This window comes from Dasypus novemcinctus, chromosome 18 (assembly GCF_030445035.2).
Source record: "Dasypus novemcinctus isolate mDasNov1 chromosome 18, mDasNov1.1.hap2, whole genome shotgun sequence".
NCBI classification, from domain to species: Eukaryota; Metazoa; Chordata; class Mammalia; order Cingulata; family Dasypodidae; genus Dasypus; species Dasypus novemcinctus.
In genome coordinates this window covers 55,230,361-55,255,970 of record NC_080690.1, presented here as the reverse complement: position 1 = coordinate 55,255,970, position 25,610 = coordinate 55,230,361, and the positions used below count along the sequence as shown (strand labels likewise).

The 25,610-nt window shown below is 45.3% G+C and overlaps 2 protein-coding genes across 8 annotated transcripts in view; one reads left to right on the top strand and one right to left on the bottom strand.

The window, feature by feature from the left end:
• WDR62 (WD repeat domain 62) overlaps window positions 1–1,587 on the bottom strand; it is a 53,884-nt gene extending 52,297 nt beyond the window's left edge. Inside the window, exon 1 of the mRNA XM_058279279.2 lies at window positions 1,349–1,587. Within this exon, the coding sequence (XP_058135262.1) occupies window positions 1,349–1,525 (177 nt within the window). The 5' untranslated portion in view covers window positions 1,526–1,587. The remainder of the gene's footprint in view (window positions 1–1,348) is intronic.
• On the top strand, window positions 1,346–25,096 carry THAP8 (THAP domain containing 8). 7 transcript variants are annotated; one of them, XM_058279283.2, is made up of 6 exons: window positions 2,155–2,371; window positions 17,355–17,481; window positions 19,710–19,765; window positions 20,227–20,419; window positions 21,206–21,580; window positions 23,319–25,096. In XM_058279283.2, the coding sequence occupies exons 4-6, from the start codon at window positions 20,273–20,275 to the stop codon at window positions 23,457–23,459; spliced, it is 663 nt and encodes a 220-aa protein (XP_058135266.1). In that variant the 5' UTR covers window positions 2,155–2,371; window positions 17,355–17,481; window positions 19,710–19,765; window positions 20,227–20,272; the 3' UTR covers window positions 23,460–25,096. The 7 variants fall into 7 exon arrangements, with proteins under 7 accessions (XP_058135269.1, XP_058135271.1, XP_058135267.1 ...); XM_058279286.2 differs by lacking the exons at window positions 2,155–2,371; window positions 17,355–17,481 and adding an exon at window positions 1,346–1,379; XM_058279288.2 differs by lacking the exons at window positions 2,155–2,371; window positions 17,355–17,481 and adding an exon at window positions 1,633–1,715.
• The last annotated feature ends 514 nt before the right edge of the window (window positions 25,097–25,610 follow it).

Below are 25,610 nucleotides of genomic sequence, written 5' to 3'. Positions count from 1 at the left end.
GCACAGAAAAGTTCCTAATTTGCTAGAAAGAACAGAATTAAGGCTTAAGCCCAGGCAGTCTGGGCCCAGGGCATGTGCTCATCACCACTTTGCTAAACTGCCTGTCTGAAAATACTGTTATTCCCCTACATTTATACATACTTTAAGAGCTCACAAGGCCTCTTCAGGAATATCCAAGGTAAGGACTATGAAGAACAGGGCCCTGGGTGAGAGATTCCAGTGGGCATTTGCTTCAGACTGGGGTTCAAGAAGGTTTCTTGGGGTAAGAATATTCTGGGTGAGACTAGAGGGCTAAGGAGCTAGACAAGTGGACTGCAGGAAAAAGCCCAGGCAGAGGATCAGCAAACACATAGGCTAGGAGGTGGGAGAGCTGAGAGCCTCAGGGAAACAGAGAGCATGCCAGTATGACTGGACCTCAGTGGGAGGGAAGCCAGGGGTGCTACAGTCAGAGAGGTGGGCAGGAGGCCATTTGCCCAGGGCCTTGAAGGTAGAAGTGGGCAACATGTTTCCAACACAGCAGGGAGCCACTGAGCAGAAACAAGATCCATCAACAGCTCCCATTTATCCACCCTTTCTCTGATGCCATGCACTGTGCGAAGCAGGTCACATTCACAATTTCATTCTATCTTCCTAAAACACAACAGTATGGTTATTGTTTATAAAAACAGACTACAAGTGTTGCTGTGCAAAGGAAATTCTTCTACCAATTCTAAAATTGCCCCCTTGTGTGTTTCTGTATCTCAGGATTTAGGAAACTTCTGTACTCCTTCCCCCAAGGAGCCAGCAGTGCTGAGATTTTTACAAATACTACTTGCATCCTCTCCATGGTTTTGAGCGGCAATATGGAGTAAGAATCCCACCTCGGTAAGGGAATAGGAAGAAGGCAGGGGTTGAGGAAGTTGGGTAGAGCTGAGGGAGAGTTGAAGCAGGTGGGCTCTGAGCTGAACCCCCTTAAAGACCCAGCAAGAGCAGGGTGAACCAAAGTGGAAGAGCTCTAAAGGTGACTGGAGCTCAATTCCACAGGACGAGGGGATTAGGTGATGGGAAGAGCCAAACAGGCACTCTGAGAGGAGGGGCGGGAAGGAACTCCGGGATTGCGCCAAAACCCTGCGGGCGGGGCCAAGGGTGAAGAGGTGAAGTTAGGAATGATGGGCAGCACCCGTGAGAGAAGGGGCCGGGAAAGTGGGAGGAGCCTTGGTCGAAGGGGCGGGACTTAGGGGAAGAGGCGGGGCTGGGGAAGCCTGAGTGGAGGAGCCGGGGGCTGGTAGGCGGGGCCAAAGGTCTGAGGGCGGGACCCGCGGGGCCCGGGGAGCTGGAACTGGGATGCGCAGGGCCGGCAGCTCCTCACCCGGCTCTGCACCGTGTCTTCGGGCGCCGCCGTGAGTCGTGTCCGCCTCCGGAGGCAGAGCGGGGGTGCGGGGGGCGGGGAGGACTGGCTCCTCCGCGCCGGAACCCCCGACATGACGGATGGCAGCTTCTCGACGGCGTCGTTCCGCGCGTAGTTTGAGAGTCCCAAGGCCGCCATCGTCACGCCGGGCCGGGCGACCGTTACGCGCCCCAACCGCCACCTCCACGAGCCACTTGAATAGCAAACGGCCGCGGGAAAGCCGGCGTCGGCGCCCATTGGACACGGCGAGCCGCCGGTCTAGCCAATCTTAGGGCTGCTGCATGGCGCTTGTGACCAGTAAGGGCCGAGAGGCGGAGCGGAGCCCCAGGCAAGGCGGGGCCACAGCTAAGGCTACCGACTTGGGTAGGGAGGGACTAAATTTGGATTTACTGGATGCTCCGATTAAGGGTGGTGGCGGTTTGGGTCCATTCTAAGTTTCTGTCATTCACTGAAACATAAAGGATTTAACTTTTGCAAGGGGGAGGCCATAATCGCCTCACCTCGCTTTTTGCGACCACCCACGGCGACCACCCGCACTGTGCCAGTCACGCGGATGTAAGCGCAGGGTGGAGCCAAAAGACTGACAGGCTAGTCAAAAGTGGTTGGCGCAGGCTCAGCAACACCGTGACGCCACCGGGCTAAAGGTCCCGGCGGCAAAGAGCGGGCTCTGCACAGAGGAACTTTCAGGTCCCCATTCGCCACGTGACGAAACGTAGCTGTGGTAACGCGGCGGAGCGCGTACTACGCAGGCGCGGCGTTCCTCCTCCGACACGTGACGAGGCACCCGCGGTCGTCACGTGAGGCAGGCGGAGAGGTCCGGGCGGGGTAGGGTTCGGAGGCGCCCAGCGAAGACCGAAGTGCGACCGGTGACCCGGCTCAACTCGACGGGGCCTGGACCGCCATGCCCAAGTCCTGCTGGGCCCCGAACTGTTCTAACACCGCGGGCCGACTGGGCGCAGACAATCGCCCAGTGAGCTTCTATAAGTGAGTGCGAGCGTGAGGCGGGGCCTGCCGGGGGCGGGGCCTGCCGGGGGCGGGGCCGAAAGGAAAGGTTGGTATGCCAGCCTCCTGGTCCCGCGTGAGGGTGTCAGAAAGTAGGAGTTAGCAAGGTGAAGACATGGTGTTCCCGGCTGCAAATAAACACCGCATATGCGAAGGTGCAGATGCGTAAAGAGCAGGGTTAAGGCGATAAACTACAAGTAATACTACCGAAAGAGCGGAAGCGGGGTGAGACTCTGTAGGGAAAGTGAGGTTGGTCCAGGCTTTTAGGGGCACCTGCCACTCGCCAGCTCCGACTGAACTTGTCCCCCAGAAGTTCTTCCACAGCCCTCCTTAGTTCAGTTAATAGCTTACTGTTGCTTATTGTTTCTTCCTTCCAGTTGCTCAGGTTAGAAACCTTCGAATCACCCTTACCCCTTCTCTTTCCTCACACCTGAAAAAGTAAAAATTAACATGGACTTAAAAAAATTTTTTTTTACAAAGTCTGCCCTCGATTTACTTGGCTGGAATAACAGACGGAAAATGTCAGCTGCAAACTTAAAAGGAAAAAATATTTCTCTCCAGAGCATGCTGCAGTTGTAAAGTGACACCACTCTTTGAGTGACTACTGCTTTCTTACTCACTGGGAAACTTTTTTCTCTAAAATCAGACTATCACAAACCTTGCTGTTTGAAATTATATCAGGAAGAATGAAACATCTCATTTTTGCCTGAAGGAACTTATATAATTTTTGACACAAGAGAAGCAACCTCAATTTACAGTCCAGGTTCAAAGCTTCAGATAAGGAGCTTCTGGGCATAGTATCGCACATCTATCTTAACTTTATTGCTTTCAATGAGACAGGACCCTGAGAGCCCACTTCACCATCCAGACCTGATGTTGATCCCTTTACACAACAGTTCTGCTTTGCTTCCAGTTTATTCAAACAACTGCTTTGTTTACTTTTCACCTAAATTTTACCCTTCCCCCAAATCCAATAACTTTATCTTTTCCCTTGTTGGTGATACTTCCTGCATTAGCTCTGGTGTACAGTCTCCCTCATTGCCATGATCAGTAAATCTGACTTTGTGGATACAAGTTTGTCCCTGGTGGTATTAGGCTGATTAGATGAGGACACATTTGTCTCCTACTTCCCTAGCACATGGCTCTCCTGTTGGATCTCCACTTAAAATCTGTCCAGAATGTGAGCACTTCCAACCCCTCTTTTGCCCCCACCCTGGTTTTGGCCGTTATCACCTCCTGGCTTGTCTATTTTAGTAGCCTCCTCGCTGGTCTCTGTGCTCCCACCCCTACCTTTGACAGTCTGTTCCCTATGTGCAGCTAGAGAGCATCTGCTAACACCTAAGTCAAGTTTAGTTGATCCTCATCTCAGAACTCTCTCCTGGCTCCCACTTCCCTCTGTAAAAGACAAGAAGACAGGCTGGGGCAGGCAAAAGCAGGCCTACAAAGCCTTACAGGAGCTGGTTTCCCAATAACTCAATGAGCTCACCTTGTCCCTTCTTCCATTTACTCACTCTGCTCCAGTCTCACTGGCCTGGTTGATATTCTTTAGCGTGCTGTGCACATCTCTGCCCCAGGGCCTTTGCCTGTGCTGGTCCCTCTGCCTAGAAAGTTTTTCACTTTATATCATCACCTTCTCAGGGAGGCCTCCTGTAACTACTACCCTATATATGTTATAACTCTCCTCCAGTTACACCCATATTCCTCCAACCTGCTTCCTGCTTTTTTTTTCCTTTAATGCTTATCACTATCTGATATATTGCATATTTGATACATTTATTATCTCTCCCACTAGAATATCATCTCCACATGAAGGCAGGGACTTTTGTCTGTCTTGTTCCCTGTTATGTCCCCAGTGCCTAAAACAGTGCCTGGCACATAGTGGGTGCTCAATAAATATTTGCTGGATGACTACATTTCAGATGGGCTCCCCAGGAAATCCAGCAGTCCATGTTCCAGCTGTTCTTGAGAGACTCTGACAGGGCAGGAGGAGTACAGGAGAGGTTTTAAGCTTTTTAAAATAAAATCTATCACTCTGGCACCCTTCATTAATTCAACTCTCGGGTGTCTCCTGGAGTGAGCAAACCCCTGCTGGGCAGAGAGGACCCTGACAAATCTGGTTTATCCCCCAACAGAGCTTGTGGACAGGTGAAGTGTCAGACTTTGAAGAACTGATTACATAACCTGGGAGCCATCCATGATCCTTTTCTCTTCTTCAGCCCCTCTACTCCCAATCTTGTCAATTAACCCATCCTTTGACTCCACTCACAGAACACATCCCTGCCCTGCCACAACCACAACAAAGTCCCTAATGCCTTGGTGATATAGCTATAAATGCAACCACTCTCATCCCTTCCACTGGCCCAGGCCACCATCATCTCTTATCAAGACACCTGATAGCTGCTCACTGTCTCCAGGCTTCCACTCCTGCCTCCCCTACAAGAATAACAATCATAATTTACTTTGAGAGCACTTACTATATGTGCCAGGCACTGTTCTGTGTGCTTTACATATAAGTAGGAGAATGATGGCCAAACACAGCAGCCAAATGACTTTATAAAACCTAAGTCAGTCCACGTCTTTACAGTTTAAATCTTGTCAGTGGCTTCCCAGTGATTGTAAAATGAAATCCAGGCTCTTGATCTTGACCCATGAAGTCCTTCATGCTCTGGGCCCTGATGCCCTCCATGGCCTCATCTGCCTCCCACCCACCCCCTTCTCCATGCACTCCAGCCATACTGACCACAGGCTGTTCCTTACACAGGCCAGCCCCATTTCCACCTTAGGGTGCATCCGAGTCATCTCTCAGAAGCTCCTCGGCTACGAGTTAGCGAGGGGAACTTTCTCAGTGATTCAGGGGAGAGCATGAATATCAGATAGGAAACAAGGTGAAACATGTTGAGGGAAACAGCTTGAGAGACAAAAGGAACATTCATTAGTTATGTTTTAGGCCCTTTCAGGGACAAGTGATAGTCTTCACTAATGATGGGGGTGGGGTGTCTGTGAGTTAGGAATTGTATCTGACAGACTGTAACAAAATCCTGAAATAATGACTTAAGTTCTGGTTAAATTCTGCTGCGGTACCAAAGTGTCCCTGAACTCATTGTCTTACAGCAAAGGTTTATTTCTTGCTCACACTATGTCCTTTGCAGCCCTATTCAACAGTGTCTTAATTGGGGACCCAGGTTGAAGGAGTCACCCCTACTTGGGATATTGCTGGTCTCATGGAAAGGAGAAAAGAGATAGTGGGGGAACCCCCCCAATGGCTCCTGGTAAATTTTATATTCAGAAGTGGCCCATGTCACTTTCACTAACATTCCTTTGGCCAAAACAAGTCTTTAACAAGCCTCACATCCCTTGGGTGTAGATGTGTAGTATAATCTTCATGTAATGAGGGTCAGCAAATATTTTGAACAGTAATATAAACTTCCATAGTGTTTATTTTTCTCTCATATAAAACAAGTACAGAGGTTGGCAGACCAGCACTAGTGTGGTAGCTCTTCTCTTTCTGCTCCGCCATCTTTAGCCTGCGGCTTCCATCCAGGATGGCTGCCAGCATCCCAGCCATTACGTCCACATCCCAGACAGGATGAAAAGAGAAGGGAGGAAAAGCAAAAGGGGTTTAACTCCAAACTGAGGCCCCTTTACAAAGGCTTCCTAGGAATTCCACACAATGATAACTTCTTCATCAGTCACTACCAGCTGCAGAGGAGGCTGGGAAATTATTCTTTTAGCTGAACATTTAACTATCCTGAAGAAATTTTGGGTTCTGTAGGTATGGAGGAAATGAAAAATTCCTAGCAGTTTATGCCACTCCATGCTCTGGATAAGATGACCCGCAAGACTAAATAGGCTATAAAAGGGGAAACACTGGCTGTCCACCTAAAATAGGTTTCTAGACAGATTGCCCATCATAAGTGTCGCCACCCAGAGGAATAAAAGGAAATAAGAACAAGACCAAATCAAAGTGGTATTCTGGTATTCCCTTGCCTCCTTTGCCCCTTGAGCTGCTCTAATTCCATTTAAGAGCCCTCTCCCATTTTAGGCACCATCCCAGAAGTCCCACACAACACTGAAGCATTCATTGGCCAGAAATTAGTTACATGACCCCACTCACCTGCAGAGGAGTCTGGGAAGCAGTCTTAGCAGAGCACGTTATAGTATCTAATAGAGTTGGAGATTTGTTAGTGAGGAGAAAGAAGAGAATGGATATGGAGCAGACAGTTGGCAGTCTCTGCTGGGGAGGGGGTGGGGAGCGCAGCCACTCCAGGAAGAACAGAGCGCAAGCAGGTCTTGGGCTCATGGCCCTTAGCACGCAAAGGTATCTAGACAGCATTTAATGATATTCTTTTTGTTTTTATGGTTAACGTCTATGTATGCAATTGATACTGGCTTTCAATTTTCAGTTTCATAGTTTCCCTTTTAGGTATCTTTGTTAAATATTTAAAGTTGGTCAGTTTTTAGAAAAATATTAAGTGAATAATGACAGAGGTATGGAAAACATAGTGAGGTGGGATGTGGATGACTGACTGTATTAGTTGTGTCAGGCTGCATAATAAAATATCCCAAAATGCATTGGCTTTAAACAACAAACATTTATTGTCTCACAGTTTCTGGACAAAGGACAAACTGGCCAGAACTGAATCATGTGGCCACCCCTGCCTGCAAATGGGGCTGGGAAATGAGGTCTTCATTGCAAGCAGCCTTGAGTAGAGACTTGTATTACTGTACAAGAAGGCTAGAACACATATTAGGGACAAGTGGCACCAAGACACAGGAGCAGTGGGGCACCTTTAGAGGGTGCCTAATCAGATTAATCCCCACCCTCTCTGCTGGAAAACTTTTATTTTGTCCATTTTAAAAAAATCTATTTTATTTATGCACATTAGAGAGGCACGCAGTTCATCCAAAGTATACAGGCAGTGGTATTTCGTATAACCACATAGTTGTGCATTTATTACTTCAATCATTATTAGAGCATTTTCATTATTTCAATAATAAAAATAAAAAACAGATAAAAAATTCTTCAGCTCATCACTGTGTTGTGCATTCATCACCACTATTTTGAAACAATTTCTTTACTCCAAAAAGAAAAACTCCACATCCCTTAGAACACTTTTCCCAGCCCTACATAATCACTAATCTAATTTCATCTTTATAAATTGAATTATATTTACGTTTTGTATAAATGGAATCATACAATATGTAATACTTTGTGTTTGCTTTCTTTCACTTAGCATAATGGGTTTTTTGGTCTGATATTAATTTCTTATAGTATTAACATATATTAGTTCAGTTTCAAAGAAAAATGATCTTATGCAATTTTGCCCATATTCGTATTTCATATGCGGTGTAACTACGATGTATGTTCCCATGTTACATTTTTTAGCTTTCCTTTTAGTGATATACATGACCTTAAAGTTTGCCTTTCAACCACTGTCATACCCATATAATAGCACTACTACTTAAAAACATTATGTTACACTTTCACCTTTTCTATTCATTTGCAAAGATTAACGCACATCCTTTTTTATCAAATTAACCCTCAGCTTTCCACTCTCTTTAAGCTCATTCTATTTTCTCGTGACCCATATTCAAGTTATTAACTCCATGAGATTACACAATATATTTAGTTCATAGTAGCACAATCATATATTTGTCCTTTTGTGTCTGACTTGCTTCACTCAACATGTCTTCCAAGTTCATCCATGTTGTCGTATGCTTCACTACGTCATTTCTTCTTACAACTGCATAATATTCCATCATATGAATAAATATCATATGAATAAAAATATGATAACCAGTTTGTTTATCCATTCATCAGTTGATGAACACCTGGATTGTTTCCATCATTTGGCAGTCTTGAATAATGCCGCTGTGGACATTGGCAGGCAGGTGTCTCTGTTCATGTCACTGCTCCATTGCTGGGTCATGTGGCAAATCTATATTGAACTTCTTTAGAAACTACCAAACAGTCCTCCAAAGTGGCTGTACTATTCTACATTCACACCAGCAGTGAATAAGTCTCCCTGTCTCTCCACATCCTCTCCAACATCTGTAGTTCTCTATCTTTTTAACAGTGGCCATTCTAATAGGTGTGAAATGATAGCTCATTGTAGTTTTGATTTGCATTTCCCTAATTGCTACTGATTTTTCATGTGTTTTTTTTGCGTTACAATTTGTATTTCTTCTTTGGATAAATGGCTATTTAAGTCTTTTGCCCTTTTTTTTTTTTAAGATTTATTTATTTCTCCCCCTCCCCCCTCACTGTCTGCTCTCTCTTTTTTTTTTTTTTTAAGATTTATTTGTTTATTTAACTCCCCCCCCTCCCCCGGTTGTCTGTTCTCTGTGTCTATTTGCTGTGTCTTGTTTCTTTGTCCGCTTCTGTTGTCATCAGCAGCAGGGGAAGTGTGGGTGGCGCCATTCCTGGGCAGGCTGCACTTTGTTTCGCCCTGGGTGGCTCTCCTTACGGGGCGCATGCCTTGTGCGTGGGGCTCCCCTACGTGGGAGGCACCCCTGCGTGGCGCGGCACTCCTTGCGCGCATCAGCACTGCGCATGGGCCAGCTCCACACGGGTCAAGGAGGCCCAGGGTTTGAACCGCGAACCTCCCATGTGGTAGACGGACGCCCTAACCACTGGGCCAAGTCCGTTTCCCTGTCTGCTCTCTTGTGTCCATGCATTCTGTGTCTGCTTGTCTTCTCCTTAGGCAGCACCTGGAACTGATCTTGGGACCTTCTGGAGCAGAAGAGAGGTTCTCGGTCTCTTTGTGCCACATCAGCTCCCTGGTCTGCTGTGTCTCTTATTGTCTTCCCTCTGTGTCTCTCTTTGTTGCGTCATCTTGCTGGACAGCTCTCCACTTGGGTCAGCTTGCTGCACGGGCCAGCACTCCTACGCAGGTCAACTTGCCTTCACTAGGAGGCCCTTGGAATTGAGCTCTGGACCTCGCATATGGTAGATGGGAGCCCAGTCACTTGAGGCACATCTGCTTCCCTTGCCCATTCTATTTTTAAAGATTTATTTTTATTTTACTTATTCCCACCACCCTCGTTGCTTATGATCGCTGTCTGCTCTCTGTGTTCATTCACTGTGTGATCTCTGTGTTTGCTCGTCTTTTCTTTAGGAGGCACCAGGAACCAAACCTGGGACCTCCCATGTGGGAGAGAGGGCACTCAGTTGCTTGAGCCACCTCCACTCCCTGCTTTGTTGTGCCTCTCATTGTGTTTCCTCTTTGTGCCATCTTGTTGCATCATCTTGTTGCGTCAGCTCGCCGTGTCAGCCCATCACACCAGCTTGCTGTCTTGCTCGTCTTCTCTAGGAGGCACCAGAAACCTAACCTTGGACCTCCCGTATGGTAGGCGGGAGCTCAATTGTTTGAGCCACATCTGCCTCCCTGCCCGTTTTTTAATGGGTCATTTGTCTTTTTATTGTTGAGTTGTAGCATCTCTTTATATATCATGGATACTAAACCCTTATCAGATATGTGATTTCCAGGTATTTTTCCCCACTGAGCTGGCTGCCACAAATTCCTTTGAGGTGCAAGTGTTTAATTTTGACAAAGTCCCATTTAATATTTTTTCTTTTGTTGCTCGTGCTTTGGATGTAAGGTCCAAGAAACCACCACCTACCGAAGGTCTTTTAAGATGTTTCCCTCCATTTTCTTCTGGTAGTTTTATGGTCCTGGTTTTTATATTTAGGTCTTTGATCTATTTTTGAATTGATTCTTGTACAGGGAGTGAGATAAAGGTTCTCTTTCATTCTTTTGGTTATGGATATCCAGTTCTCCCAGCATCATTTGTTGAAGAGACTATTTTGTCCCTTTAACATGGCTTTGGTAGGTTTGTTGAAAACCAGTTGGCCATAGAGGGGAGGGTTTATTTCTGGACTCTTAATTTTATTTCACTGAACAATGTGTCTATCTTTGTGCCAATACCATGCTATTGTGACCACTGTAACTTTGTAATGTGTTTCAAGATTAGGCAGTGAAATTCTTCCCAAATCATTCTTCATTTTTAGAATAATTTTCGCCATTTGGGTACACTTTCCCTTCCAAATAAATTTGATAGCTGCCTTCTCAATTTCTGTAAGTAGGCTGTTGGAATTTTGATTGGTATTGCATTGAATCTATTAATCAGTTTGGGTAGGATTGACATCTTCATGGTAATTTATTCTTCCAATCCATGAACACAGAATGCCTTTCCATTTGTTTAGATCTTCATTGATTTGTTTTAGCATTGTTATATAGTTTTCTGAACATAGGTACTGTACTTCTTTGGTTAAATTGATTCCTAGGCATTTGAATCTTTTTGTTGCTATTGTAAATGGATTTTTTTTTCCTGATTTCCCCCTCAGATTGTTCAAACTAGTGTACAGAAACATTACTGATTTTTGCATGTTGATCTTATATCCTGCCACTTTGCTCAAGTAGCTTTGTTGTAGACATTTCAGAATTTTCTAATTATGGGATCACGTCATCCACAAATAGAGTTTTTTCTTGTCTAATTTCTCTAGCTAGAACTTCTAGCACAATGTCGAATAACGATAGTGACAGTGGGCATCCTTGTCTTGTTCCTGATCTTAGAGGGAAGGCTTTCAGTCTCTTCTCACTGAGTAAAATATTGGCTGTAGGTTTTTCATATATGCCCTTTATCATATGGAGGATTTTCCTTCTATTTTTATCAGGAAAGGATACTGGATTTTGTCAGATGCCTTTTCTGCATCAATCGAGATGATATTGTGGTTACCTTCAGTTTGTTAATGTGGTGTATTATGTTGGTTGATTTTCTTATGTTGAACCACTCTTGCATACCAGGAATATATCCCACTTGGTCATCATGTGTAAGTCTTTTGATATGATATGCTATTGGATTCTATTTGCAAGTATTTTATTGAGCATTTTTGCATCTACATTCATTAAAGAGATTGGTCTATAATTTTCTTTTCTTGTAGTGTCTTGGTTATTTGGCTTTGGTATCAGGGTTATGTTGGCTTCCTAAATTTGTTGGTAATTTTCCCTCCTCTTCAATTTTTTGGAAGAGTTTAAACAAGATTGGTGTTAATTCTTCTCTAAATGCTTGATAGAATTTACCTGTAAAGCCATCTGGTCCTGGGATATTCTTTGTAGGGAGATTTTTTATGATGGATTAAATCTCTTTAAATGTGATTGATTTAAGTTCTTATATTTCTTGTAGCGTCCTTATAGTTTGTGCATTTCTAGCAATTTGTCTATTTCTTCTAGGTTGTCTAAGTTGTTGGCATACAGTTTCTCATACTATCCTCTTATGATCCTTTTTATTTCTGTGGGGTTGGTTGTAACTTCCCCCATCATTTCTGATTTTATTTATTTTCATCTATGTTAGTCAGCCACAGGGGTGCTGATACAAAGTACCAGAAGTCTGTTGGAGTTTATAAAGTGTATTTATTTGGGGTAGAAGCTTACAGAGACAAGGCCACAAAGATTAAGTTACAAAGTACCAGAAGTCTGTTGGAGTTTATAAAGTGTATTTATTTGGGGTAGAAGCTTACAGAGACAAGGCCACAAAGATTAAGTTGCTTCCCTCACCAAAATCTCTTGCCACGTGTTGAAGCAAGAAGGCTGCCAGTCTCTGCAAGGTTTCAGCCTTCCTCTTCCTCCTAATGCTCTGTGGTCCCAGCTCCTTCCTTTCTCAGCTGTAGGTTAGCATAAAGCTTGTCTCTCTCTCTGGGGCTCGTTTCTTTCCGGGCTCAGCTGCTCCGCAAGGCCAGCTGTAGACTATCAGGCAAATAGCTCGTCTCTCTTCCTGGGACCTCTGCCATGTCTAATGGCACCTTCTCTCTTTCCTTATGTATCTGTTTTCTGTTACTTCCTGAGGATCAGCATCAAAAACTCTAAACTCTTTGCTCTGCCATGTCGTTTTTCTCACCTTCCTACTGAGGTGACCAAATCAAGCCCTTATCATAATTTAATCAAGTAAAAGTGAAACCTCTGAATTTAATACAATCTTATATGCTCAGGGGAACAAACCAGTTTACAAACACAATCCAGTATCTATTTTTGTAATTCATAAACAATACCAAATTGCTACAGCATCTTCTCTCTCTTTTTCTTTGTCTATATAAGAGTTTGTCAGCTTTATTGATCTTCTCAAAGAACCAGCAGCTTTTTTCCTTTGAGATTTATTTAATTTATCGCCCCCCCCCCCCTTGTTTGCACTGTCTGTTCACTGTGTGTTCTTCTGTATCCTCTTGTATTATCTGGCAGCATTGGGAAACTGCACCTCTTTTTTGTTGCATCATCTTGCTGCATCAGCACTCCATGTGTGCAGTGCCACTCCTGGGTGAGCTGTGCTTTTTTCATGCAGGGCAGCTCTCTTTGTGGGGCGCTCACCTTGCACGTGGGGCACCTCTATGCGGGGGCGCCCCTGCGTGGCACGGCACTCCTTGTGTGTTGCAACACTGCACATGGGCCAGCTTACCACATGGGTCTGGAGGCCCTGGTGATCGAACCCTGGAATCTTCCATATGGTAGATGGACACTCTTATCAGTTGAGCCATGTCCGCTTCCCAACCAGCTTTTGATTTTGTTAATTTTCTCTATTTTTTCCCTCAATTTCATTATTTCTGCTCTAATATTTATTCTTTCCTTCTGCTTGCTTTGGGAATGGTTTGCCGTTCTTTTTCTAGTTTCTCAAATTGTTCAGTTAGATCTTTGATTTTAGCTTTTTCTTCTTTTTCAATATTGGTGTTTAGGGCTACAGACTTCCCTCTCAGTACTGCCTTCACTCCATATCCCATAAGTTTTGATATGTTGTGTTCTTATTTTCATTTGTCTTAGTATGTATACCTATCTCACAATTTCTTTTTTGACCCACTGATGATTTAGGAGTATGCTGTTCATTCTCCAAACATTTGTGATTTTACCTTTTTTCCATCTATTACTGATTTCCAGTTTCATTCCATTATGATCTGAGAAGGTGCTTTGTATAATTTCAATCTTTTTATATTATTGAGACCTGCCTTGTAACCTAACATGTGGTCTATCCTGGAGAAAGATCCGTGAGCACTTGAGAAGAATGTATAACCTGCTGAGTTTGGGTGCAGCATCCTGCATATGTCTTGTCAGATCTAGCTCATTTATCATATTGTTCAAGTTCTCATTATTGATCTTCTGTCTAGTTGTTATATCTAGTGATGTGATGGTGTTAAAGTCTCCAACCATTATTGTAGAGATGTCTTTTTCTCCCTTCAGTTTTGCCAGAATTTGCCTCATGTATTTTGGGGCTCCCTGGTTAGGTGCATAGATGTTTATGACTTATTTCTTCCTGGTGGTTGTCCCTTTTTTTAATATATAATGGCCCCTATCTCATAACTTTTTTGCATTTAAAGTCTGTTTTGTCTGATATTAGTATATCTACCCCTACTCTTTTTTGGTTACTGTTTGATTGGAGTATCTTTTTGCAGCCTTTCATCTGGTTTATATCCCTGGGTGATAGGTGAGCCTCTTGTAAGCAGCATATGGATGGCTCATGGTTTTTTATCCATTCTGTCAGCCTATATCTTTTGATTAGGGAGTTTAATCCATTCACATTCATTGATATAACTGTAAATGCATTATTTACTTACACCATTTTATTCTTTGGTTTTCATATCTTATTTTCATCTGTCTTATATTCTTTTGATTTTATGCTATTCTTTCTTCTATACTCTCCTCCAGGCCTCTTTCTCCTGTCTTGTTCTTTCAGCCTGTAAGTCTCCCTTTAATATATCCTGCAAAGGTGGATTCTTTTTTATGAACTCTATTAGTTTCTGTTCATTTGTGAATATTTTAAATTCACCTTCATATTTGAAGGACAATTTTGCTGGATAAAGAGTTCTTGGCTGGCAGTTTTTCTCTTTCAGTATCCTAATTGTATCATACCACTGTGTTCTTGCCTCCATGGTTTCTGATGAGAAATCTGCACTAATTCTTACTGGGCATCACTTGTATGTGATGTTTGCTTCTCCCTTGCTGCTCTCAGAATTTTCTCTTTATCTTTGACATTCTGAGTAGTATGTGTCTTGGAGTAGGTCTGTTTGCATTTATTCTGATTGTAGTATGCTGTGCTTCTTGGGCATGTTAAGTTTATTTCTTTCATGACAGTTGGGAAATTTTCAGTCATTATTTCCTCAAATACTTTTTCTATCCCTTTCCCCTTTTCTTATTCTGGAACTCCCATAACATGTATATTGTTGTATTTCATGTTATCATTCAACTTCCTGAACCCCTGCTCAGTTTTTTCCATACTTTTCTCTGTTCTTTTCTCTCTTCAATATCTGCTATCCTGTCTTCTGTATCACTTATTCTTTCTTCTATCATTTTGAGCCTTCTGTTGTATGCCTCTCATGTGTTTTTTATCCTGCCTGTCATGTCTTATTCCTATGGGCTATGTTATTCAGGTTTTCAAATTCTTCTTTGTGTTCACTCAGTATCTTCCTGATGTATCTTTTCTCTTTAGCCATTTGTCTTTCAAGTCACTAATTTGATTTGGGAAATTTGTGTGCATCTCAGTGATTAGTTGTCTCAAATCCTGTATGTCTTCTGGAGCTTGGATATATTCCTTTGCTTGGTCCATTTCTTCCATTTTCTTAGTATGGCTTGTAGTTTTTGGCTGATGTCTCAGCATCTGATTGGGATGATGAGTTTACGCAGATGCTTAATTTCCCTCTTCTGTAATGATTTAGTGGTAGGAGGTTGTGTGCAACTGCTGTTCTTTGAGTCTTAGTTTAACCTGATCTGGGTCTTGAGGACTGTCACTGTTAGTTATTGGAATCTGGGCCCTGGACCCAGTAATGGATTTCAGACCAGCTTCCTAGGGCCTTGGGGAAGGAGGCTGTAAAGGCCACAAAAGCCTCTTATTTATTTACTTTTAATTTCCTCACGCAAACTTCCTTGGTCAGCCAGAAGATGGCACTCTTTGGCAGCTTCTCAGTTCAAAGTCTGGTGGAGTGTGTTTGCTGCAACAGATACCCAGTCAGAGTGGTAGAGGATCCTGCCTGGAGGTTATGAGCCTCATAATTCATACTTTCTCAGAGGCAGTTCTCCAACCTTTGCTCACAGCCCTCTCCCTTTTTTTTTTTTTTTTAAGATTTATTTTATTTATTTCTCCCCCCTCCCCAGTTGTCTGTTCTCTGTCTCCATTTGCTGCATGTTCTTGTTTTTGTCCACTTCTTTTGTTGTCAGTGGCATGGGAATCTGTGTTTCTTTTTGTTGTGTCATCTTGTTGTGTCAGCTTTCCGTGTGTGCGGTGCCATTCTTGGGCAGGCTGCACTTTCTTTTGCACTGGGCGGCTCTCCTTACGGTGTGCACCTAAGGAGTGGGGGGCACTCCTGCGTGGCAGGGCACTCCTTGCGCATATCAGCACTGCGCGTGGGCCAGCTCCACACGGGTCAAGGAGGCCTAGGGTTTGAACCGCGGACCTCCCGTGTGGTAGACAGATGCCCTATCCACTAGGCCAAGTCTGCTTCCCACAGCCCTCTCCCTTTTCCCAGGTAGGGAATAATTTCACTTCCCTCTGTGTCCTCAGCAACCACTCCCGGTCAGTAGAGAGGGAGATTGAGAGGACCACAGCTCTCAGCTCCTACACTCTGATTTATTGGACTCACCCCACTCAGCTAAGATGGAGTTGAAGAAGGACAACCACCACACCATGGAGCCTAGAGTGCCTACAACTGAAAGTAGGAGGATTGCATCTAATATCCATGTGGAATCTGAGCCTCCTCTTGACATAGAGGTGCAACAGACGCAACCAATCCAAGGTCCACAGAGAAAAGGTGGCATTGGTGTGGGAAAAGAGGTCATGGTGGCTGATGGGTATGGGGAATGGGAGGAAGAGATGAGATGTGGAGGCATTTTTGGGACTTGGAGTTGCCCTGGATGGTGCTTCAGGGGCAATCACTGGACATTGTAAACCCTCCCAGGGCCCACTGGATGGAACGTGGGAGAGTATGGGCTGTGATGTGGACCATTGACCATGAGGTGCAGAGATGCCCAGAGATGTACTTACCAAATGCAATGGATGTGTCATGATGATGGGAATGAGTGTTGCTGTGGGGGGAGTGATGGGGTGGGGGAGGTGGGGTTGAATGGGACCTCATATTTTTTGAATGTAATATTTTTACAAAATGAATAAAATTTAAAAAAAAAAAAAAAAAAAAGGGAAGACCACATCTCTTTGGTTCCTTGCCAACTCCCAGGGCAAACAATGGTATGTTTGCCAGGCCAGGAAGGCCAGGAAGGGCTACATGGGACAGAGGAGACCAAATTTGATGGTCAGAAGCTGAGTCAGCCTAAGGCTATGTCCCTCTCTCTGGTTTCCTGGGGAGGTAGATCCCTGAGGCCCCCTTTTCTGTAGCTGCCACCAAAGGCCTGGGAATTCCTGAGGCCTGAGTGTCTATAGGGTGGGGGAGGATGCTGGCATTTACTGCTGCCGATTTTAACGCACAGTTTGCTGTTGCGATTCTTTTCCTTTGCCCCACTGTCTTCTGCGCAGTGTCCAGCCTGGCATCCCAAACCCTAGAAGATTGTTTTGCAGGCCGTTTCTGCCTGTCCTCTAGCTGTTTTTCTGGGAGAGAAGAGAGTCTTGTGTCTTTCTAGTTCACTGTCTTCCCAGAAGTTCCCTCATTCTCTCTTTTTTAGGAAGTACTGGAGATCAAACCCAGGACCTCATACATGAAAAGCAGGTCCTCAACCATTGAGCTACATCTGCTCCCGTTCATTTTTTTTTAAAGGTTTATTTCCCACTCCCCCCCCCCCCCCATTGTTTGTGCTTGCTGTCTGCTTTCTGTATCTGTTCGTTATGGGCTCTGTGTCTGCTCGACTTGTTTTTAAAAGGCACTGGGAACCAAACCTGGGACCTCCCATGTGGGGTGGAGGCAACCAATTACTTGAGCCACATCCGCTCCCTGCTTTTTGTGCCTCTCATTGTGTTTCCTTGTTTTGTCTCGTTGCATTAGCTCGTTGTGACATCTGGTTGCATCATCTTATTGTGTCAGCTTGCCACAACGGATCGTCATGTCAGCTTGCTGTCTTGCTCCTCTTCTTTAGGAGGCACTGGGAACTGAACCCAGGACCTCCCATGTGGTAAGCAGGCACCAAACTACTTGAGTCATATCCTCTTCTCGTTCATTTTTTAATTGGTGTTTTCAACTGGACACAGACAAAAAATAGAATTGTGTAATGAATTCTCATGTACCTGTCCCTCAATTTCACCAGTTAGGAACATTTTGCCAATCTCATTTCATCTACCACTACCACCACGCACACACTTATAATTTTTTTTGGTCCTAGAGTATTTTAAAGTAAATCCTAGACATTATGTCTTTTACCCATAAGTGTTTCAGAATATCTAACAGCTGCCTCTATTTTAGAAGCATAAACCAATGTAATTATCATATCCAGCAAAATTAATTCCTTAAAATCATGTAAAATCCATGTTCTGTTTTCTTCCAATTATGTTTAAAATGTCTTCTTAGAGAATGGTTTTGTTTTTGGAGGTGGTGTCTAGGTTCTTGGCTTTGTCGCAAGAAAGAATTCAAAAATGAGCCATAAATTAGACAGGCAAGCAAGGAATTTATTGGAAAGTAAATCAAGAAAACAGAAATATGCTTTTTTTTTTGTTGCACATTTATTTTCTTTTTTCTTTTTTTTTGGTCTTTATTCATTTTTTTAATATTACATTAAAAAAATATGAGGTCCCCATATACCCCCCACCCCCCCCACACCACTTCTCCCCCCATAGCAACATTCTCCTCCATCATCGGAGACATTCATTGCATTTGGTGAATACATCACTGAGCATCACTGCACCTCACGGACGGTGGTCCACATCATAGCCCACACTCTCCCATGTTCCATCCAGTGGGCCATGGGAGGACATACAGTGTCCGGTAATTGTCCCTGCAGCACCACCCAGGACAACTCCAAGTCCCGAAACACCTCCACATCTCATCTCTTCCTCCCATTCTCCACACCCAGCAGCCACCATGGCCACTTTCTCCACACCAATGCCACATTTTCTTCGATTACTAATCACAATAGTTCATGAATAGAATATCAGTAAGTCCATTCTAATCCATATTCTATTCCTCCATCCTGTGGACCTTGGATTGGTTGTGTCCACTCCACATCTATGTCAAGAGGGGGCTTAGATTCCACATGGATGCTGGATGCAATCCTCCTGCTTTCAGTTGTAGGCACTCTTGGCTCCATGGTGTGGTGGTTGACCTTCTTCAACTCCATGTTAGCCGAGTGGGGTAAGTCCAATAAACCAGAGTGTCGGAGCTAAAGTCTGTTGAGGCTCAGGCCTGGCTATCATATGGTCAGTCCAGAAATTCAGATCCCCTGGGTGTATATTAAACCCCAGCACCAACTACAATTCTGGTAAAGTAACAGGAAAGGCTTGTGAAAAGAGATCACATCTGAGTCCAGTTCCATCACCCAGAAACACCAACTCCAGAGAAGGGCCAACTGACATGGCACTGAACTCCATCTGCCATGACCATAAAACCTGTGGGTCTCTATAGCCCTCAGAAGAACCAATACCTGGGATTGTATCTACTTTATCTGTCTCTGGGACTCTGCTCAGGTATGCATAAGGGCAATCCTTCTGATAACCTCCAGACTCTTTTTAGAGACTCATAGCCATATAAACTCATTTGTCCTTTCCATTTCCCCCTTAATTTAGGTCAAAAAGCATTTTTAACTCTTGTTATTATATATAGACAGGGATATTCTGCTGGTCCGAGTTGAACCTTTTATTCAAGGTCATTTTCTAGTTATATCATCAGCAGAAATATGCTTTTAGAATGTGAGGTGGGCATTTTCCAGGAAGAAAATGCAAAGCTCTGCCCTGGGGTCCACTGTTTTATGGAGGAAAGTGGTTTACAAAACTCCAGGGAAGCTCTCTTGGGTGATTTGATTCTTTTAGGGGTTAAACATTACTGTCTGGTGGTGATTGGCTCCTGGCTATTGCTCCCATGAAGGGCTTATGAAAACAGGGTGGTAGTGTGGGAATATCCTATTTTGTTCTGGCTTTCTGCTGGGTGGACAGTGCCGACTGTCTTCTCATGACTTGTTTATGCTGTCAGTGGGCACACGCTGCTGATGTTTCTACAGCTGATGGGTGAATGATATAAACTGCATTCCCACCACATCAGCAGGCATAAGCTGTAACTTATTGTGCACATCAGCAGGTACAAGCTGCCTTCTGATAACCTGCCTATGTGAGTCCAGCAGGATGCTGCTGCAGTTTTTTCTACTGGGTGGTGGTTATGTGGAAATTTATTAGATTTTCTGCCCCTCTTCCTTAGGTCCCTATTCTATCCTGCCTCGGTTTATTGCAAACAAATCCACATCTTATATTCAGGTGATGTTTCTTAAGCCTTTCTTAATCTATAACCCCCTTCCCTCAATATTATATGTTATGGAAGAAATTTTTTCACTTGATTGTAGGATTCCCTACTTTCTTGACTTTTCTGACTTAGTAAACTGCTCCCTCAGCATGTGTCAGGGCGCAGATTGGTAGTGGTGGGGTGAAGGTGATCAGGGAGACCCAAAGGTAGCTGCTGCAAAAGCCCAGATGGGAAAGGATGGAAGCTGACTAGGAGGGGCAGTAGGGGTGGGCTGGTACTGGGTGTTTCGAAGGCAGAGCAGAAGAATGGGATGTGGGTATGAGGTAGGGAGCACCTGGATGCAAGATGGGTCAGTTCCTGGCCCATGGGAGGCACAGGCTTGGAGCCCAGGGACCCCTCCTTGTATAGATGTCCTCAGGGAGGGGGTGCTGAACCTGAGTGAGCTGACTCGATGACCCCACCCCCACCCCTGCAGGTTCCCGCTGAAGAACGGCCCCCGACTGCAGGCCTGGCTGCGACACATGGGCCGAGAGCATTGGGTGCCCAGCTGCCACCAGCACCTGTGCAGTGAACACTTCACGCCTGCCAGCTTCCAATGGCGCTGGGGTGTGCGTTACCTGCGGCCTGACGCTGTGCCCTCCATCTTCTCCCAGGCTCCACCCACCAAGGTGAGTGCTGAGACGTCCCACTGCTAGAGTCTGACCCCCAGCCTTTTCACGTGGGTAGGTCCTTCTGGAGTAAGACCCTCAACCCTCCCCTCCTAGGGAGCTCTTCCCTGGGATCGGGCCTTACCTGAGGGAAGACACCCTTGGAATTTGGGCCCCTGTATTAGTCAGGCAAAGGGGTGCTGATGCAAAATTCCAGAAATTGGTTGGTTTTTATAAAGGGTATTTATTTGGGGTAATAGCTTGCAGATACCAGGCCATAAAGCATAAGTTACTTCTTTCACCAAAGTCTATTTCCATGTGTTGGAGCAAGAGGGCTGCTGACATCTGTGAGGGTTCAGTCTTCCTGGGTTCCTCTCTTCCAGGGCCTTGCTTCTCTCTGGGTTCAGGGTTCCTCTCTTCCCAGGGCTTGCTTCTTCCTGGGCTCAGGGTTCCTCTTCCTTGGGCTTGCTTCTCTTTCCTCTGTGAACTTACTTCCTGGGGCTCCAGCTTAAGACTTCAGCATCAAACTCCAACATCAAAACTCCAACATCAAAAACCCTACAACTCTGTCCTTTGCTGTGCCTTGACCAGTGGGGACTCAATGCCCTAATGACGTGGCCCAGTCAAAGCCCTAATCATAACTTAACCACACCCAGGTACAGAACAGATTACAAACATCAGCCAATGTCTATTTTTAGAATTCATAACCATATCAAACTGCTACAGCCTCCAACTCTCTGCTCCTGAGGAAATTCCCCTTGGAGTCCGGTCCTAATGTCCCACCACAGCCTATGCCTTGTCTTCCAGGTGCTGAAGCAATGCCGAAGCGTGGAGAAGCCAGTGGCTCCACCTCTGCAGGAGTCTGCGCCCCAGACCCCGGACTCCTCCATCCCAGCTTCTGGCTCAGTGCATCTGGTGGTGCTGGGGCCCCCACCTGGGGGTCCTGAAGCTGCCGCCACAGTGCTCCTTCCCCTTACTTCCTCAGGGCGGCATTCTGAGGCTTCCACCCCTCAGGACTGCCTGGGACTCGGTGCAATGCTGGGTGTGCTGCAGCGGCGGGTATGGAGACTGCAGCGGCGCCACGAGCGGCACCAGGCGCAGCTCCGGGCTCTGGAAGAGCTAGTGTGGCAGCTGCACTGGGAGGGCCTGCTAGCGCGGTTGCGCTGCAGCCTGCCAGGCCTGGTGAGTGTGGGGCCACGGGGGCCACACAGTGTGCATGTGTGTCTTTAAACTTGGGTTCAATATTTGAACATGAGAGCATTCCACCCATATTTCCAGATTTCAGATAGGTATATATTTTAAGGTCAGTCTGGCAATGGCAGGGGACATTTGGGGGCAGCTGAGTTGTGGCTGCTGCCTTTACTTAATACTAATATTCAAGGACTCTTTATTGTTTCCCTGGCACAGAGTTAATAGCAGTGAAAACTATGACCTCCATACTTTTATTGTCCCCATTTTTTCAGATGAAGAAACCAAGGGACAGAAAGATTCAGTAACTCACCCAAACTCCGGCAGCCAGTCATTGGCAGAGCTGGAAGTTAAGCTTAGGTGTCTAGCTCCAGAGGACGCTTTTGCTCTCCTGTTCACCAAGTCCCCACCTAGGCCACTCCTTGTGGATTTATGTTCCTCCCCTGGCCCATGTAGGGCTTGAGGTTGCAGCCTCTGTATTAGAGCCTCCCAGGCCCTATGTAAGGCCTTTTTGCCCCTGTATTTTATTGTTGGTAATTTGGTTTATGTGTGTTTGGTTTGTGTGTTTTGTTTTGTTTTGTTTTCAGAGAAAGAGATGAGGTGTGTCATTTCTTTAAAAATCAAACTTTGACCAGGACTTTGCCTTGATTCAGTCCTCAAGCTTGTGGTGCAGATGTAGCCCAGTGGTTGAGCACCTGCCTCTCAGGTGCTGGGTACGAGGTGCTGGGTTCAATCCCTGGTATCTCCTAAAAGCACCTCAAACTTGAGGCCTCAGTCCAGCACCTGTGGTTCTCAGGGCTCTGTCTGGACAAGAATGTTGGGGTTGGAGGGGTCAGAAAGGAGCCCCTGTAGTACCTCTGAAGGTGAATTGTCTTGAACTGACAGCCAGTGGGTTGGACGTGGCCCACAGATGTGAGTTGTTTGGCCTCAGCAATGCTTTAAAATGGGTTCTTAATCTTTTTTGTTCCACGGACCCCTTTGCCAGTCAGGTGAATAGCATGGACCTCTTACTAAGTCTATACTATACTGTATACTATTTAATAAATAATCACACCCACACCAACATGTACCCACAAGAATGTTTTTTTTGAATTTCAATCCAAGCTTATGGACTTCTTGTTAAGAACACCTGCTCTAAAAATAATTTCTGGTCTTTCCTCAAGGCTAGCAGATCTGGCAGCCTTGGGTTCAAATTCCAGGTAGCTGCTGAAGTCTGGCTGCACCTGGGAGCCTTGTCTGAGACTGAGGCTTGGGCCATCCTGGGGCCCAAAGAGGGCAGAGGGTGGAGCAGGGACAGAGCTCAGACTCAGACCTGGGGCTTGTCGTGGAGTCTGCAGGGCCCTTGGGCTGACAGTTCTTTTTCTCCCTTCTCTCAATCCCTGTCTCCCACTCATTCATTCTCCTGTCTCTCAATCTCTTCCTAACTCTCCCACATTCATCTTTGTCTTTCTGCCCCCCACCTCCCCATTCCCCATGTCTCTCTTCTTCTACATCTTTTCGGGTCCCCATGTCTATGTCCCCGTCTCTCCTCATCTGTCTGCTCCCACATCTCTTCTGCCCCCCACATCTGTCTCCCCATATCTCCTTATATTCTCCTGTATCTTGACCTCCATGAATGTCTCTCTGCCTCTCATATTTGCTTCCCTGTCTCCCCACATCTCTCTCTGTTTCCTGACACCACCACCCCACCTCAATCCCATGTTCTCCCACTTGTTTGCCTGGGGCGGCCTAGCTCCCTGGACCTGAGGAGTCCCGAGCCTTCACCATCGTCTGTGGAAGGCCTGACATAGCTGTGATCGTGGCACAAGGCTCTGCACCTCCAACACTGGATACCAAGCTTGAACCTTCTGGACATTTGGACCCCAGTCCATAAGAGACAGTGTCACAGGACAGATGATAAAAGACAGGAAGAGAGACTCACCATGCATGGACTCAACCCAGCCTCACCGCCCATGCCCAGAGACTGACCTGGGGGTATCAATGCCTGTCTAGAGTGCCTGGTTTATGCCACCTCCACCCAGAGACCCCTAGGACCTGTGCCTAAGGTCCCCATCAGTCCCCAACCCCCTGCCACCCTCAGCTTGAATCTTTACATTCAGTAAAACAACCTCAGAACAGACCAAAGGTTGTTAGTTGGGGGAAGAACCCCACATGCCCTTTGCCTAGCTAGCCTGGTGCCCAGCCTGGATACAGCAGTGACCATGGCTCACAAAATCCCTGCCCCTATGGTGCTCATATCTGCTTGAGTAGACGATGAACTAGTAAACTAATAAACAAGATAATTTCAGACTGTGGTAAATGCTATAAAGACTGAATGAAAATGAAATTGGGAGGACCCAGGTGGAGTGGGCTCTCTAAAGAGGCAGTGTTTGCACAGAGGTTGGATGGGTGAGGAGCAGCTAACCAGGAAGCCATGTGGGTGGGGTGTTCGGGCAGAAGGAACAGTCCCTGCAAAGGCCACAGCATCTAGGCTGTTGGAGGGGAGTAGGGTTGCTGTGGAGAAAACTAAAGCAGGGAAGGGAAGGTGGGTGGCGGTGGCAGGGGTGCAGTTTTAGGTAGGGAGGGTAGAAGAGGTCTCACTGAAAGGGCACTATATTAGCCAAAGGGGTGCTGATGCAAAATACCAGAAACTGGTTGGTTTTTATAAAGGGTATTTATTTGGGATAGGAGTTTGCAGATAACAGGTCATAAAGCGTAAGTTAACTTCCCTCACCAAAGTTTATTTTCACATGTTGGAGCAAGATGGCTGCTGATGGCTGCAAGCGTTCAGGCTTCCTGCATTCCTCCCTTCCTGGGTCTTGCTTCTCTCTGGGTTCAGGATTCTTCTCTTCCTAGGGCTCCAGCTTAAGGCTTCAGCATCAAACTCCAACATCAAAAACCCTTAACTCTGTCCTTTGCCATGCCTTTTATCTGCCCTATTGGCACAAGAGGTTTATATAATTACTTAATCAAGTAAACCTATGAATCCAATATAATCTAATATGCCCAGAGGAAAAGATCAGTTTACAAACATAATCCAATATTTCTTTTTGCAATTCACGAATAATATCATACAGCTACAGGGACTAATAAGTAACATCATAAAAGGGGAGGGAGGGAACCATGAAGTGTCTGGGGGAAGATCATTCCAGGCAGAAAGAATAGCCAGTTCAAAGGTCCTGGGGTGAGGAAGAAGATGTGTATGGCTGGAGTGGAGAGTGGAAGGACTTAAGATTGGAGGGACATTAGACATAGAGATCTGCATTTATGACAAAGTTTGCTTTTTAAACTTTGTTTTGGGTATGATAGTAACACACATAGTTCAGTCATGTCAAGTTTGGGGTGGCATGGAACAGTCAAATAGTTGAGAGTAGAGAAGTTGAACCTATTATAGAAGAAAACACTTGGTCATTTCTTTTGAAGAATGGAATTTTTGAACCCTAAAATTAAGTCTTTGTTTTTAGAGATGAAAATCTTGTGGACTCCTCCGTGACATGTTGTATTTTAAATACATGTGTTAAACCTTACAAACTTAGAAAGTGTGATTTTTTGTGTTAAACTTATTGGTTTGAATATTCCCTTATTCAGTGAAGGACAACCCTTATTTATTAACTAGAGCAATTTGTGTAATTTGCTGTTAGAAATTTTGGTATTGGCAATGGTTATGCAGGCTGTTGTATAATATAAAGCTTTTAGAAGATAGGTGTGGGGAAAAGTAGTGTCCTTTCAAATAAAAGTCAGTTTCTTTGGGAAAAAAAAAAGATTGGAGGGGAAACAGGTAAGTTCACATATGGCCTTGGGGGTTGTGGTGAGAACATGGACTTTTACCTGGAGTAAATGAGGTGCAGCAAAGTGTGGCCTGCGGTAGAGGAAACCCCAGATTAGACAAATGTTAATAGATCCCTGTAGCTACATACAGGCCACAGACACGGGTGGGGTGCACAGCAGAGAGAATGAAGAGGAGGCTGCTGGTGATAGTTAGATGAGAGCAAAGGAAGGACCAGGATGAGGCTTGGGCAGGGGGTGGGGAATCAGATTCTGGAAA

Bases quoted from the DNA above. Each gene is read 5' to 3' on its own strand.
- THAP8 (XM_004464885.5), top strand. From the start codon at position 2,289: ATGCCCAAGTCCTGCTGGGCCCCGAACTGTTCTAACACCGCGGGCCGA. The intron at 2,372-20,226 runs GTGAGTGCGAGC...CCACCCCTGCAG, and splicing joins CGCCCAGTGAGCTTCTATAA to GTTCCCGCTGAAGAACGGCC. The intron at 21,581-23,318 runs GTGAGTGTGGGG...GGGGCGGCCTAG, and splicing joins GCTGCAGCCTGCCAGGCCTG to CTCCCTGGACCTGAGGAGTC.